We start from the raw sequence: 17,328 nt of genomic DNA, 5'->3' as shown, positions 1-17,328 counted from the left end.
AGGTAGTAAAATGAATTGCTTTCCCATAAGAACCCTTTAGAATAAATAAAAGATCACCATTCTATGGACTGTTATTTTTGTGTGTTCTTTTCTGTTGCTTCTGACCTTTCTTGTTCTATTTGGATGTAGGTCCATGACGGCACAACATTTAACTTGTTTATTGCTGCTGCCTTGTTTCCCAGAAAAGTTCTTAGAATAATAAACATACAGTATGCATGAGTTAAAGATGTAAGTTAATGTAATAAATATAAGATGGATAAAGACAGATCCACTTGATGAGACTTACCACCCTAAAACTTGACCAGAAATTTTTGTCTTTTTAATTTTAAAAAAATATTTTTATTTATTTATTTTTAGGGCTGCGTTGGGCCTTAGTTGTGGCATCCAGGATCTTTCATTGCGTGCGCGGGCTCTTTGTTGTGGTGCACAGGTTCCAGAGCACATGGGCTCTGTAGTTGTAGCATGCAGGCTCTTTAGTTGAGGTGCGAGAGCTCAGTAGTTGTGGCACGTGGGCTTAGTTGCTCCACAGCATGTGGGATCTTAGTTCTCCAACCAGGGATCAAACCCACGTCCCCTATATTGGAAGGCAGATTCTTTACCACTGGACCACCAGGGAAGTCCCTGACCAGGAGTTTTTAGTTGGCAGAGAATGGATTTCGTTTGACACAGACATGTGATTAAACATAAAACAGACATATGAGACCATCAATTTCTGAATTTCATTTCACATTATAAGATATATCTATCAAATACATCTAGAGATTAGAGACAGCTGACAAGTTTGCTGGCTGCAGGTGTCCGTTCATTTCCCATCTTTGTCTCTGGCTAGAATCATTTGAACTCCAAGGCAAGTTTCCAGCTTTGACCTTGCACAAATTCACCACCTGATGGCAGACAGCCATCTATTTGTTCTCGCCTTCCTGTCCCCAGCAGATGGCTCAGAGATAAATAGCCAATAAATCACAATTTCCATGCATGAGAGGGTCCAACTACAAAGTGCTTATTTGCTTTTAAAATTGGTTCTGTTGCTGCCAACTAGACAGAGTCATTTAGTCAAAACTTTTGAGTGATGAGCTATCTACATGCCATCTTCTTTCCTTTTGGAGTTGTAGCTGTTGATTGTTCATTTGCTTATGTATTAGTTAGGATTTGCCAGAGAAATAAAAACCAATAGATGTGTATATATACAGAAAGTAATTTGTTTTAAGCAATTGGCTCACATGATTGTGAAGACTTAAAATCTGATGGAGGAGAGAGACAGACTGGAGACTCAGGAACTCAGGAAGGAATTGCGGTTCAAGTCCAAAGGCAGTCTGCTGTAGAACCAAGAAGAACCAATGTTGCATATTAGCTCCCAAGGCAATGTGCTGGAGAATTCCCTTTTGCTCTGGAGAGATTAGCATTTTGTTCTATTTAGGTCTTCAACTGATTGGGTGAGGCCCACTCATATTATGGAGGGTAATCTCTTTTACTCAAAATCCACCAACTTAAATGTAAATCTCCTTCAAAAACACCCTATAGAAAGATCCAGAATAATGTTTGACCAAATAATTGGGCATTGTGGCCCAGATAAGTTGACATGTAAAATTAACCATCATAATTTGCTTGCTTGCTTTTTTCCTAATTTGTTGTTGGCTGTCATTTTTTGCTCCAATCCTCTTAGGTCCTTGGGGGTCATTATTTCCACAGGGCTTATTTCATTCAAAACCTTGTGATGATCTGGAAAGTTCCAAGCTCACATTCCAGCTCTCCCACTGGCTAGCTGAGTAACAAGGAACTTTTACCACATAGCCTAGTTCTTCCTCAGTGAATAGAGATTCCTAAGTCATAGGTTTATTACAATGATCAAATGGGGAAAGTCCACATTGACGAGCTCTATAAACACAAGTTCACATTGAAACTACTATTCGAAACTGTTTTTATATATCAAAGGTACTACCTTTCAAACCAACAAAGGGAAAAACAGAAAATTCCTCATGTGAAGCACATTATAGTTGTGAATAACTAGCTCATTAGAATAAAGAAAGATCAAATTAATACATCAAGTTTATTCATGAAGGGACAATGATTTTTAAGAGTTAAGAAAAGCTTTAAAGACCACAAATGATTTTTGAAGGTCCCAGTAACAGTGTCAAATTTAAAGTATACAGAATATTCATGTCTAAAGGCAGGGAAATGGGGTCCTGTGAGAACTGAAGCAAGGGAGCTCAGGTAAGATGCACCTGTTCACAAGAAGCTACTCAGAAGAAATGGATAGAACTTATCACTTCCCTACTTTCAGTGTATGATTAACGTCCCACATGTGGTTTGATGTTGGATTATTTTGTGATTGTCAGTCTCCACTGCTCAAGGAGTGTGTCCAGTTCAGAATCCTGACCAGATTGTTCTTGCAACTCCAGAGAGTGAAAGCGTTTTCGCGCTTACCTCAGTCTCAAGTCCACTTACTTAGTCCTGATTTCGGCATCAAGGCAGATCTTTTCTAACATTTTAGATTGCAGCTCCTTTTACAGAAAATGCCCAATCTCAGAGGGGTACCTTTACCCTTTGGTCCCACCAAGTCAGTAGTCCAACATTAGTGGAGTTCCCAAGGTCAATATCCTTTAGTCTTAAATAACTCCAACCATGGGACAAAGGTGGGAATTCATTATGTTCAGGCCTGTTTCTTTTCAAACCTTCCTCTCCAGAAATTCAACAGATCTTCAGGTTACTTATTACTAACAATGTTATCATTCAGTCCTACAATCTGTTAACAGAAATTAGTAACTATTTCTGTTTGAGACTTGTTGGGCCACCTTATACCCAAAGGGAGCACAGCATTTTCTCATTGAACTAAAGATTATGGGGGTCCAGCACATCTCCAGAGGATACAGCACCAAGACCCAGCCAAGACCACATCAGAAGCATCTTGCAATGTCCTTGATATATGAAAAACGAAGTAATGTTTTCCTACCTCGTTGATAATATACATACATGTTCTTAAAAACAGCAGTGTGTTTTTTTAATGTGTCAGACCAGCTTTGATGCTGATACTAGGCAAAGATTTTTACAACAGCAACTTTTTTTTCAGTCTGTGAGAACTGGAACAAAGAGAAGTTTATAGTGTGCTTTTTTTCTTTTTGTGATAATGGGTGGATGGGGAACTTTCTTGCTGCAGCTTTGCACGTAGGCAGTTCTATTTCAAATGGGCACAAAATCAGTTTTATGAACACTTTGCTCATATTGCCTCTCTACCACTTTCTCTAGGAATGCCCCAGCGGGGTTGTCAACGAAGACACCTTCAAAGAGATTTACTCGCAGTTCTTTCCACAGGGAGGTAAGTACAAATGTGGACCAGTGAATTCTACTCTCAGTTAGAATTATGCTTGCAGTCTTGAGTTTGGTTTAATCTTTCATGGCATGACTCTACATTTTTCATCTTTATGTCAGAGAATTAATACACAGTATGCAGTGCATACGATTCTCAATACATCATAAAAGTGAGCTACTTACAGATTATCAAATACCCTAGAGTTCACTCTTTAGCTTAATGCAAGCAGTATTCCTGTGTGCTCGATACCACATCTCTCAAAGGCGCAGTGCTTTCTAACTATGATGGGTGAGTGCTGGATATGCCACAAAGCTTTCACATGCATTATACGTCTCATTCTCCCAACTCTCAAAATTAGGACAAATGGAATTATCCTCAATTTTCGGATCTGAAATCCAGGGCTTAGAGAAGCTAAATGTTTTGCTCAGAGTCACACATCCACTAAGTGGCAGATCTAGGTTAGAACCCAGATTTTTCTGTAACCTCATCTAATATTCTTTCTGCTCTTCCTCTCTCTTTCAGGAACTCTCCACTATCACCCCTACCCCTGCATCTAAGAAAATTAATACCACCCTAGACATTATTTTAATTGGAAAGAGAACAAGGAACGCATAATGATAATACATACCTGTTAGAGACGAGTGAGAGACATATTTGCCACTGGACCTTATAGTCTCTCCTTCAATCACTCAGCAGGATGCCCAGCTCACACTTGTCCTGCAGCCTGCTCTGTGTCCAGCTGTGTATTAGGTGCTGATGATGTAAGAGGGGTGAGATGTGGTACCTGCCCCAAAGAATGTTAGAGTCTAGAGTAGCAGATGAACAATGTCAACAGAAAAAAATATATGTGAGGATAGGGGTTAAAAATATAGTATTATAAAAGCACAATGTAGGCACAGTTAGACAAGCTGAACAACAGGGAGGAAATAAAAAAAGTCTATCCAGATAAATTGAGCCTGAGCTGAAGTAGCCACCTTTCATCACGTATCTAATACGTGTCTGGCCTTGGCATGTGTTACCCATCACCTCCCAACAACCCGAGTTATGGTTCTCCCTTTCTAATGAATGTGGAAACTAAGGTGCAGAGAAATTCATCCATTTCTTTGCCATCATTTTCACTTCAATTCCACTTAAAAGATCCACCATCATCTGATGCCAAAATAACTGCTGTGGTCTCTGAACTAAGTCTCCCTGATTCCACCCCTCTTCTCCACTCCCCAGCCATGCTGTATTTTCAACATGAGCCAGAGTAATCCTGGTAAAATGTAAGCCAGGTCGTCTCACTGCTCTGCACAGAATCTTCCATCCACTCAGAGCATAGGGCAAGGTCACCGTCTCCTGTTCTATCTCTGCCTCGTCCTTCACTGACCCTCCCCTTCACTCACTTTATTCCAGAGGTCCTGGCCTCTTGCCCTTCCTCCAGCACAGCAGTCCTGCTGCTGCCTCTGGGCCTTTGTTTTTTTATTTTATTTTTTATTTTTGGCCGTGCAGCATGTGGAATCTTAGTTCCCCACCCAGGGATTGAACCCACACACCCTGCAGTGGAAGCTTGTAGTCTTACCACTGGACCACCAGGGAAGTCCTATCTCTGGGCCTTTGAATTCACTCCTTATTCTCTCTGCCTGGAATTCTTTTCTCCCGAATATCCATCTCAATATCTCACCGCCTCTGCTTTTATTCAAATGCCACCTTCTCAGTGAGGCTTCCTCTGGCCACCCTGGCTTAAATGACAACCCTACATATCCCCCAGGCCTTTTCTTTATGTTTCTCTTTAGCTCTCAAGAGCATCTAATAATATATATTTCATTTGTTTGTGTTGTTGCTTACTGTCTCTTTTTCCACTAGAATGTCATCTCCAAGGGAACAAAAGTTTTTGTCAGCTTTGCTCACTGCTGTGTCCACAGGTCGTGGAACAGTGAGTGACAAGTAGTTGCTCTAGATACTCACTGCAAAACAGGGTGAATGCATGGATGAACGAATGACATCCACCTCACCATGGGATAATATCTGTAAAAGGAACTTTGAATGTATACAACACTTAAATATTAATTATTTCATACAAAAATTAGATTCACTTTTGGCTTTAGATATTTAATAGGTTGAAATTGAAATTGAAAATTTCAATTTTGGGCATGGATTATCAAGCTAGAAAGTTTCACTTATGATGGACTTTTCAAAGAATTAAATTAGAATTCGGAGAAAACACAGGGTGACCCACTATTACATGAATTTGGGTACATCATAGGTGACAACTTCCCTAACCCCATCTCATTAATAACAGCCCACAGACAGGTATTGGTCATAGGGTCTGATGCCAGGATTGTAATGGATCCTTTGTCTGAATTGATAAGGAATTTAGAATATCATTTGTTTAACACATATTTCTAAATTATTAAAAACCATGGAATTTTTTAAAAGAATGATGTTTACTATAAACTAAGTGTCTGACAATATATTGATAGGCATTAATATCAAAGCACTTAGCACAAACGGAGGGTGCAGTGGTTAAGAATCTGCCTGCCAATGCAGGGGACACGGGTTCAAGCCCTGGTCCAGGAAGATCCCACATGCCGCAGAGCAGCTAAGCCCGTGCACCACAACTACTGAGCCTGCGCTCTAGAGCCCGTGCTCTGCAACAAGAGAAGACACCGCAATGAGAAGCCCACGCACCGCGAGGAAGAGTAGCCCCGGCTCGCCGCAACTAGAGAAAGCCCGCACACAGCAACGAAAACACAACAGAGCCAAAAATAAATAAGTAAATAAATAAAAATTAAAAAAAAAAACACTTAGCACAAATGGAAATCTTTTATTTTTTGATTATCTCAAATGAAAGTTATTACATGCTACAAATTGGATACAACTTCACATTAAAATTTTATCCTCATCTGAAAAATAACATTTCAACATTAGAGAACATCTACTTAAGCACAATCCTTTGCAAGGGATTCTTGTTACAAAGTCCAAAGGGATTTGTGGAAAGATCACTTTTGCACTCTTAAAAATTCATTGATTATTCCTGTTAATTGAATGCATAAATCTAAAAGCAGCCAGCATTACTGAAGGAAATGAAATATTTTTAAAAATGATGACTTGCAATTTTAAAAATTAATATCACGCATGCAAATTGTATCTTGCAGTGCCGCTAGAAAAGGGAAAATGTCCTAAGGAGGAATGTATTCTCCGATGGCAGGCAAATCCATGTTATGGCCATCCTCTCATTTCTGTGTAGTCATTTATTTAGGTTGATGGCCTGAAAGCAACAGATGTCTCTCATTATGAGTCGTAATAATGATGGGTCCATAAATCACAATGTCTCACAGTTTCCTCCAGGGAGGTTCTTTGTCTTATTGCCAGAACCTTCTGCAATTTGTACTGTGTCAGGCTCTTTAGTTTTCTCTACTTCTTAGCAAGATGGTTTACCAAGCACGACTTGTTTGGAGTTCTGGATGTCAGCACAGCTGGACTGAACAGAATCTTCCTGTTCGTAAGGGATAAAGTATGTCTCCTATAAAACAAGCCGAGAGGAAATGGCTTGTTTGTGCCATTACCTGTATCATTACAGCAATGCTTTTCTTTTTTTTTTTTCTTCGGTACGTGGGCCTCTCACTGTTGTGGCCTCTCCCGTGGCGGAGCACAGGTTCCAGACGCGCAGGCTCAGCGGCCATGGCTCACGGGCCCAGCCACTCCGCGGCATGCGGGATCCTCCCAGACCGAGGCACAAACCCATGTCCCCTGCATCAGCAGGCGGACTCTCAACCACTGCGCCACCAGGGAAGCCCAGCAATGCTTTTCAGCGCCACGTACAGGGGAAACCTTAGCTTAGAAACTCTTAGCTCACCAGGCATTTTTAAAGCTCATGAAAATTCCAATTTCCTGGGCTACTCCTGCTTCTGTTGTAGGAATTTTGCATTTGCTTTGACTATACAAGGCACCTGATAAACAGCTACTGAAGGAACGAATCAGTGAGCTTCAGTCAGAAGAATCTAAGTCAACAAATATTTATCGAACAATCACTGCGTTCAAGACACTTGAGGCACTTAGATGAGCTCCATGGACATAAAAGGTTTAAATTTTTTTTCCAAATAACTCCACCCACTGAATATCCTTCTCATGCGCAGACAATATTTCTAGGAATTTTCAGGGTGATTTAGAGAGAGCATACTTAACAGAGACTACCACTCATGTATGTGAACCTGCCTTACTGTAGTAACATTGCCATGAATTGTATATTCAAATGCATTAATCTAAGTCTGTACCTTTTGCCTGAATTCAGGTGGGAGTAGGGGATTTGTGGTGGAAGAAAGAAATCAACCAGACTGATTTCAACCACAGACCTGGAACATGATAATCAAGTGTATTTGTTTAAATATTCTGAAATGTATGTGTATCAATGGCCTTTTCAACCAAGGGATTAGTTGGTATCGTCACTGTGTCATAATTGGGTTAAAGACACTGGACTAGGTCAAGAGTCCTGAGTTTACAGATAGACTCTCTGCCCCCACGAAAATGTGTGACTCAAATAGCTTATTTCTCTGGGCCTCAGGTTGTTCCTTCACCAGATGTGGAACAGAAGAATCCTCATGTTTTCCTTCTGTTCTAACATCCTTTATTTCTAAGAGTTAGTGTGGGAATGTCTTGATTTCATTACCAACTCTACCGTTAACTAACTAGGTGACCATAACTACGTCCCTAACATTACCTACACCCACTTCCCGCCTTTGTTAAATCTAGATAAATAGCTAAATGGTATCCAAGATCACTTCCTATCTTAAGACTCCACAAATTTTGTCCCCTAACTGTAAAATTTCAACACTTAATTTTCAGCTTCACAAGTAAAATTACAGGAAACTGAGCAAAGTCATCAATATGATACTCAGTAACTGTTTTTGTTATATGGAAGGAATTATGGTCAAAGAAGACTGTCAGCTCATATGGGAAGAGCAGAAACCATTGCCATTTCTTTTGAGCCCTGAACTGTACTGAAATCTAGAATCCAGGATGCCAGTTATTCATCCTTTTAGCAAATATTTACTGAGTATTTAAGAAGAGCACAGTCAGATGAAATCAGACCAAGATGGTTTTGTGGACAGTTTCCTTTCTCTCTACAGAATCCACCTCTGTGCCCAGTCAGACACTTCCAATGCCTTATCTCCTTCCTCTCACCCCATCAAAGCTAGTAGCATCATTCCCCTTCTTTAAAATCTTTCACTGTCTCCGGATGTCTACTGAAGAAATCCAAACTCTGTCAGAAACTCAGTACCATTCATGATATAATTGTACTGGTTTTCACTGAGCATGAAGTTCCATTAGGTTAGAACTTCGGTCACTTAGATACACAATTGAGAGTTCACAAAAAATAGAAATGTTTTCAGGTGAACTGTATTAATCTGTAAAAAAAAATTTGATCACATTTATTTAATAATGATAGCTAATAATTAGTGAACATTTAATATTTGCCTAGGACTGTTCTAAGAATTTTGGGTATAGTACCTCATTTAATCTCTTTATGATGACTCTCTGAAGTACATATTGTTATGATTTTGTAGCTGAGGAAACTGAGTCACAGAGAGGTTAAACAACACACCCAAGGTCACACGGTTAATAGTTGGTAGAGCTGAGATTCAAATTCGGGCAATCTGACTCCACTACTGTATTAGCAACCTCTCTCCGCCTGGTATATGTAGGTTAGAAAACTGGCTTCACTTCCAGGAAACTTGCCAAGGTACATTTAGAGGAAAAAGACGTCCTCTGAACCACATTAGGGAAAACCTTGAGAGTGTGTGTCCCCTGTGTCAAGCTTTAAACTAGAACAACCTCATCTGAGAAGGATGGTAATTATTGTATGCCTACATTATCTTGTGTTTTAAGTTTTTAAAAGTTGCCAACATCGTTTGTTCTGAGCCATTATTCACGGTGCGTTCTGCTTGCTGAGGTAAAGGCACTTACTCTTACTGTATAAATAAAGTAACAAGAGACCTGCTTAATGAAGCTCATTTTAAAATATGCAAAATCCCTTATTTTTTCTTCCCTGAAAATAAGTTTAGCATACCATCTGTCAGCTCATTTCTCCATAGGGCACTAAATAGTTCAAGAAGTCTACGTAAAAGTACTGTTGAGAGCAAAACAACTTTGCAAATAGAAATAGACTGACAATTCTTGATAATTCTATATGGAACTTCCCAACAATCTCACTAAATTGATTGTAGTCAAAACCCTGGTTTCATACCCGAAAGGGCTTCTTCCTGTGACCAATAAACACAAGATAGACATCCACTCTACAAACAACAGTTTTACATACCGTTAAGGCCCAATTGTGGTGCCTGTTTGGCTCATTGTAAACAGTGTTATTAATTCATACGTTTAAAAATAAGTGGTTCCTCACATCATATTTCAAGATAAGAGGTGAAAGAAAGTACCACCACCATTTTGAGAAACTGAGTATACAATTTACCTTGTGAAATATATGGCCTGCAACAGAGTTAACCATTGGGGTGAGGCATTCAGGGAAGAAAATCCATACACAGGCCATGGATGCTTGAGAGCTAGGAGAGAAGTTTGCATGACCTCTGACCTCTCTCTTATTTGGGGAGAGCTATTCTCTACTCCTGCTTCTATGACTTACTTTCTTGACAGTCTTCAAAAAGCAGTTCATAAAGTAAAAGGCGAACAGAAGTTTTGCTAAATCCCAGTAAAATTAAAGGTTAAAAGTTATAAAATAGAAATAGATGAGGTTTTAAAAAGAAGATATAAGGCTAGAGCCAATGAGCTAAAAGGTTATAATTTTTTAATATAAAAGAGGTTACAATAAAAGGCTAAAACCCATGAGATGAAACATTTAAAAGAATCACGTAAATTTGATCAAGGGTCAAGCACAGAAGCACTTAAAAATGAAAACTGTGCACTAAGAAAAGAACACAATAAGAAAAATACATATACTTTAAAAATATAAAGCCAGAAATTTCAGAGATTAGGGAGACAAAGGAGAAAAATGGAAGGAAAGAAAAATTAGAGGGAAATAACCTACTTGAAGCAAACTCAGAGGAAGTGTTAGATTTCAGAGAACTTCAGTATCATTAGGTACCATCGTGTGGCACTGGGACAAGAGAGCTGTCCAAAGCTGTCTACCATTGCCCAGAGCCTCTAATCCCATCCAGGACCCAGGCAAAGCAGGAGCTCCTCACTGCTTTCAACTGGGAACCTTTAGGACCACACAATCCACTTTCAACATGGCCTCAGAAACTTCCCAAATCACCCTGGTTTCCACTTCATCAGGCAGCCTTACTGGCTATGGGCTAGCTTAGCTTTTTGGTCAGAAAGACCTAAGTTATATTCCACTCTACTCCATATGGACTGTGTGACTTTGGGCAAGTTTCTCAACTTCTCTGAGTCCTGATATCCTTATCTGGGTTGTAAAATGATGAACAAACTAATAATAACAACACCAATAATAGCAATTCATCTGTGCCTCATTATTAGTATTTTTATTATTTTACTTCTTCTAGAGATAGTCCCTGCCAAGCACTATGCGATTTCCAGATGCATCTTGTTAATCCTCACACCCACCTATGGTAACATTACTCATCCCAGGGTCAGTAACATCACCTAAGTCTCCCATGTGTTCAGAGCATTTCCAGCCAGAAACTTAGAGAGCTTCTGTCACCAATGGCCTCTGTAGGTAACTCACACCTATGAATCTCAAATTACAATCCTCTATGGAGAGAAGGTGGGCAGCTGAGAAGAAAGCACAAGTCAAAGGAGGTAGAGTAGATTTTCCTAGATAGAAAGAGGCTTGGGACATGCTATACAAATCCTTTGTAGGATAAAAATGCTAACTTATTATTTTATTTTCAACATTTCAGACTCTACCACATACGCACATTTTCTGTTCAATGCATTTGATACGGACCACAATGGAGCTGTAAGTTTTGAGGTAAGTCTTAGATTTTTTTTTTTTTTTTAATATGCTTTGACTTTAGACACATTGAAAGGGATTTAGTGCTTCTAAGGTGAAAATTTGAGTTTGGTGATGTAATTTTTTTTTTCTTTTTGAGCCTTTTATTCCATTATTATTATTATTGTAATAAGAACATTCAACAAGAGTAGGCATCCTTGCCCTGCTCCTAATCCTAGAAGGAAAGGTTTCTAGTTTTCTCCATTGAAAGGTTTCTGTTTTTCTCCACTGAGTGTGATGTTAGCTATGGCCTTTTCATGTATGGCCTTTATTATGTAGAGATACTTTCCTTCTATTCCTAGTTGACAGTATATATCATGAAAGGGTATTGAATTTGTCAATAGATGCTTTTTCTGCATCTATTGAGATGATCATATGATTTGTACCCTTAATTCTGTCAGTGTGGTGTATCACATTAATTGATTTTCATATGTTGATTCAGCTTTCCATCCCAGGGATAAATTCTACTTGGTCATGGTGCATGATCTTTTTAATGTGCTGTTGGATTTGGTTTACTAGTGTTTTGTTGAGGATTTTTGCATCTGTGTTTATCAGGAATATTGGCCTGTAGTTTTCTTGTGATGTCTTTGTCTGGCTTTGACACCAGGGTAATGCTGACCTCATTTGGAAGTATTCCTTCCACATCAGTTCTTTGAAAGAGTTTGAAAAGCATTGGTGTTAGTTCTTTGAATGTTTGGAAGAATTCACCAGTGAAGACATCTGCTGCTGGGCTTTTCTTTGTTGGGAGGTTTTTGATTACTGAGTCAATCTCCTAGTTATAGGTCTGTTCAGACTTTCTATTTCTTCATGATTCAATCTTGGTAAGTTGTGTGTGTGTATCTAGGAATTTATCCACTTTTTCTTTAAGTTATCCAATCTGTGGGCACAGAATTTTTCATAGTAGTCTCTTATTATTCTCTTTATTTCTGTAACATCAGTTACAATATTTCCTCTTTCAGTTCTGATTTATTTATTTATTTGAGTCTTCTCTCTTTTTTTCTTAGTCCAGCTAAGGGTTTGTCAATGTTGTCTATCTTTTCAAAACACCGACTCTTGGTTTCATTGATTTTTTTTCTATTGTTTTTCTATTCTCTATTTTATTTATTTCTGCTCTAATTTTTGTTATTTCCTCTTTCTAATTTAAGCTTAGTTTGTGCTTTCTCTGTCTCTTTGAGGGATAAAGTTACATTGCTTATTTGAGACATCTCTCCTTTTTTTAATGTAGGCATCTATTGTTATAAACTTCTCTCTTAGTACTGCCTGATAATTTTTGAGGAGAGGAAAGAAAAAGCCTAAGAACAGTTACTTTCCCTCATTGTATTGTCAAGAAGCTGCTCTTATCTTTCAAAATAAGTGCGAATGACAGCACACAGTGAGTTTGCTTTCTAGTACTTTCTATGTGTTTATACAAGAAAAGTGCATTTTCCCAACTGCATGACAGCAAACCCAGAAAGCAAACAATTTAATTAGTATTTACTGGCATCCACTGTGGGCCTGTTACTGTGGTAGGCCTTGGAAATACAAAGCTGATAAAAACCCTGCTCTCGAAGGTCCGTAAGTGAGAGATAGAAGAAAGAAATTAAGTATAACAAAATGCTACATTCACCACACTGACAATTTTATAAGGAAATCCCTTTTCAAATTATGTACTTCAAGTGATTTGTATTTAATTTTGTTCATAAAATACTACATGTAAGCATCAGTAAGATGAAATATGTCCTGAGTATTCACATAGCTAAATACATTATTTATTTATAATAGAATAATAAATAAAATATATTTTATTTATATATTTATTACATTTACTTATATATTATGTATTATTTTGTTTTATTATGTATATTTTATTTATATTACATGGGTAGAATGTGTAAATCATCTATTTGCTTATATTCTGAATGGCTGTGCTTTGTCTCTAGCGAGTAACATTATTATCACTCTTTAATATATGTGTGATATTGTGATTTATAATAAGAAATATATATCCAAGAAAAGAAATATATATTTGGTCTTAGTCCCCAGTTTCTGACAAAGAACTCCTAAAACATTGGGTTTTAAGTGAGGAGAACAACAAAGATGTCTTTTGTTATGTTAATGAGGTGAATTTTGAACCTCAGCTAGAGGTGGGGGCTGGTTGCCAGGAGAACCAACCACTTGATTATAGAGAGTTGGAACTTTCAGTCCCTCCGTCCTGTCCTCCTGAGAGGGGAGAGGAGCTAGAGACTGAGTTCAGTCACCAATGGCCGATGATTTAATCAATCATGCCTCTGTAATGAAGCCTCCTTAAAAACCCAAAAGGACAGGATTCAGAGAGCTTCCCAGTTGGTGAACACCTGGAGATTTCGGGAGAGCTGGGGGCTCTGAGAGGGCATGGAAGCTCAAGCCCTTTCCCCATGCCTTGCTCTGTGCATCTCTTCCACTTGGATGTTGCTGAGATATATCCTCTTACAAAAAACAAGTAATCTAGTAAGTAAATGTTTCCCTGAGTTCTGTGAGCTGCTCTAGCAAAGTCATTGAACCCTAGAAAAGGTTTGTTGGAACCTCCAATATGTAACCCATTGGTCAGAAGCACAGGTGACAACCTATACTTGCAAGTAGCATCTGAAGCTGGGGGCTGGGAGGGGGCAATGATGTAGTATCTGGCTCTGTCTCCAGGTAGGAAGTATCAGCGTTAAGTTCAATTATAAGACACATATCTGGTGTTGGAGATAACTTGATGGTGTGAGGAAATCCCCACTCACACACTGGAATTGGGGGCAGAATTGTCACTGTTTATAATGGGAACCAGATAACTTAGAGGGTATGCATATTTAGGATTGGGAAGGGTGCATCTTACACATGAGCAGAAATTTCAGTGAGTGCCAGGATAAAGGAAAGCAGATGATGGTGTGGAATCAACAAGGAAGGGCACTGGTGGGGCTGTATCAGGGAAGCCTGTCCATGGACTTGATGAACTAGGTCTGAAGGACAAGCCGGAGATGCTCAAGAGACTAATGGCTCAGGATGGGAAGCAGTGGGAGTGAGGCAGAGGCCTGGGAATGAAGAGAAAGCATTTGTAAACCACCTAGAAGGTGGAATACAAAAGAGGAGGGTGACAGGAAAGCTGTGTAAGGAGGCGGAGGACAGATCCTCACACATCTGAGGCAGGATGCTAAAGAGGCTGAATTATCTTGCAGGAGGTGAGGCGCCCTTGGAGAATTTTCAGCGGGGAAGTTAAGGTATCAGGGCTGTGTTCCTAGAAACAAGTCCATTTAGCAGCTATTTATCCAAGGGTCCAGACAGGAGCTGATGTCAGCCCGAACTACAGTTAAGGCATTGGAGAGGAGGAGACAAGTTCAAGAGATATTAAAATTAAATTGGTAGACTTACATTTCAACGCTTTGTGGAGTCAGGATGACAAAAGGGAGGTGCAGCCTGCTGAGAGGTCATTCAGTTTGGCCCTGGGGCAGAGTGACCAGGGCAGCAAAGTGCTTCCTCATACATCCTAGATGCTCATAGAGATTGAGCGCTACTAAAATGAAGATTCTGGGCCAGGAAACTCAATGTGTCATCTCACAACTTAACCAAGAAATATCACCGGGAAAATAGGAGGAGAAGCTGGCAGTGGTCAAGGCGAGGGCAGTTGGGTCGACTCCGATGTGGCAGCAGCAGTTAGTGGGGAAGATGTGAGCTTGTCATAGGTACCAGTCCCCTGTAACGTTTCTTCCGATTTGGCAGCCTATGAACAATATCGTATTAGTGTCTGCTGCACTTTACCAACAAGATTAATTCCAGCACCGGCCTTAGTTTAGCCATAACATAAAAGTCAAACATCCCAGTTCACCTAATACAATCTTTCATAGCTAGTTTGAGTAAGACAAAGACTGCTAGTGATTTCATTACTTGAACTTACTTAATGTATCAGAAACGTTCCATCAATTACTTGTAGCACATTGTATCCAATTTCACATGTAAATTTAGTCTGGTGTTAATGATATGGAACCATGCATAATGTCACTATTGTAATACGTAACATTCGTCACAGTAATTGTGATGAATGCTGGTTAAAATTTGGGAAATTAGTTATAATGGCTATATACTATAAGCATGTTGGTAAAAAAACTGTTTTCTTTAAAGACAAACCAATGGTTAAATTAATAAATGTTAAATCAAAATTAAAACTAAGTTATTGTAGTTATGTTTCTAAATTGATTACCTACCTGAAAAGTCTCTAGAAAACAGAGATGATTAGGCAATGAACATATTTGGGGTAACAATAGCATCTTGAGAGGCACAGCAGAGACCATCCTGATTCTGAGATAAAGGGAAATGGAAGATTCCTACTTAATTTGCTTAATTCCAAAGGGTAGAGTGAGTAAGACAGGAGGGGCCCTGGATCCAGATAATACTGGATCTAAAACCCCTTCACCACCAAGTGGCTGTGAGACCCTGGGCTGAGTAGTTCAACCCTCTGGGCTTAGTGTTCATCTCTGCGAATCATCAGCAAGCAAAGCTACTTCATAGGGTAAAGGAAGGATGACAAAGTGATGTCAGTTAGGGGCTTGGCTGAGTACCCAGCACCAAATATGTCCTCAGTATTTATTAGATGTTAACCACAGTGGTTTCTACAAGGGAGATATTTCTTTTTTCTTTTTCTTTTTTTTAACATCTTTATTGGGGTATAATTGCTTTACAATGGTGTGTTAGTTTCTGCTTTATAACAAAGTGAATCAGTTATACATATACATATGTCCCATATCTCTTACCTCTTGCGTCTCCTTCCCTCCCACCCTCCCTCTCCCACCCCTCCAGGCGGTCACAAAGCACTGAGCCAATATCCCTGTGCCATGCGGCTGCTTCCCACTAGCTATCTACCTTACTTTTGTTAGTGTATATATGTCCATGCCTCTCTCTCGCCCTGTCACAGCTCACCCTTCCCCCTCCCCATATCCTCAAGTCCGTTCTCCAGTAGGTCTGTGTTTTTATTCCTGTCTTACCCCTAGGTTCTTCATGACATTTTTTTTTCCTTAAATTTCATATATATGTGTTAGCATACGGTATTTGTCTTTTTCTTTCTGACTTACTTCACTCTGTATGACAGACTCTAGGTCTATCCACCTCATTTCAGATAGCTCAATTTCGTTTCTTTTTATAGCTGAGTAATATTGCATTGTATATATGTGCCACGTCTTCTTTATCCATTCATCTTATGATGGGCACTTAGGTTGTTTCCATCTCTGGGCTATTGTAAATAGAGCTGCAATGAATATTTTGGTACATGACTCTTTTTGAATTTTGGTTCTCTCAGGGTATATGCCCAGTACTGGGATTGCTGGGTCATATGGTAGTTCTATTTGTAGTTTTTTAAGGAACCTCCATACTGCTCTCCATAGTGGCTGCACCAATTCACATTCCCACCAGCAGTGCAAGAGTGTTCCCTTTTCTCCACACCCTCTCCAGCATTTATTGTTTCTAGATTTTTTGATGATGGCCATTCTGACTGGTGTGAGATGATATCTCATTGTAGTTTTGATTTGCATTTTTCTAATGATTAATGATGTTGAGCATTCTTTCATGTGTTTGTTGGCAGTCTGTATATCTTCTTTGGAGAAATGTCTATTTAGGTCTTCTGCCCATTTTTGGATTGGGTTGTTTGTTTTTTTGTTATTGAGCTGCATGAGCTGCTTATAAATTTTGGAGATTAATCCTTTGTCAGTTGCTTCATTTGCAAATATTTTCTCCCATTCTGAGGGTTGTCTTTTGGTCTTGTTTATGGTTTCCTTTGCTGTGCAAAAGCTTTGAAGTTTCATTAGGTCCCATTTGATTATTTTTGTTTTTATTTCCATTTCTCTAGGAGGTGGGTCAGAAAGGATCTTGCTGTGATTTATGTCATAGAGTGTTCTACCTGTTTTCCTCTAAGAGTTTGATAGTTTCTGGCCTTACATTTAGGTCTTTAATCCATTTTGAGCTTATTTTTGTGTATGATGTTAGGGAGTGATCTAATCTCATACTTTTACATGTATCTGTCCAGTTTTCCCAGCACCACTTATTGAAGAGGCTGTCCTTTCTCCACTGTACATTCCTTCCTCCT

General features: G+C 39.2%; 2 protein-coding genes across 8 annotated transcripts in view; one reads left to right on the top strand and one right to left on the bottom strand.

Moving 5' to 3' along the window:
* Positions 1-17,328, top strand: part of KCNIP4 (potassium voltage-gated channel interacting protein 4) — a 1,198,945-nt gene that overhangs the window by 1,160,931 nt on the left and 20,686 nt on the right. For all 7 annotated transcript variants that reach the window (XM_060299203.1, XM_060299199.1, XM_060299202.1 and 4 more), the window contains 2 exons: positions 3,244-3,313; positions 11,167-11,237. In XM_060299203.1, the coding sequence (XP_060155186.1) occupies positions 3,244-3,313; positions 11,167-11,237 (141 nt within the window). The remainder of the gene's footprint in view (positions 1-3,243; positions 3,314-11,166; positions 11,238-17,328) is intronic.
* PACRGL (parkin coregulated like) overlaps positions 14,864-17,328 on the bottom strand; it is a 42,955-nt gene continuing 40,490 nt past the window's right edge. Inside the window, exon 11 of the transcript XR_009563976.1 lies at positions 14,864-14,976. The gene's annotated coding sequence lies outside the window, so the exon portion shown is untranslated. The remainder of the gene's footprint in view (positions 14,977-17,328) is intronic.

Source organism: Globicephala melas, chromosome 5 (assembly GCF_963455315.2).
Source record: "Globicephala melas chromosome 5, mGloMel1.2, whole genome shotgun sequence".
Lineage (NCBI taxonomy): Eukaryota > Metazoa > Chordata > Mammalia > Artiodactyla > Delphinidae > Globicephala > Globicephala melas.
The sequence above is the reverse complement of the archived record's forward strand: the minus strand, read 5'-3'. Positions and strand labels throughout refer to the sequence as shown.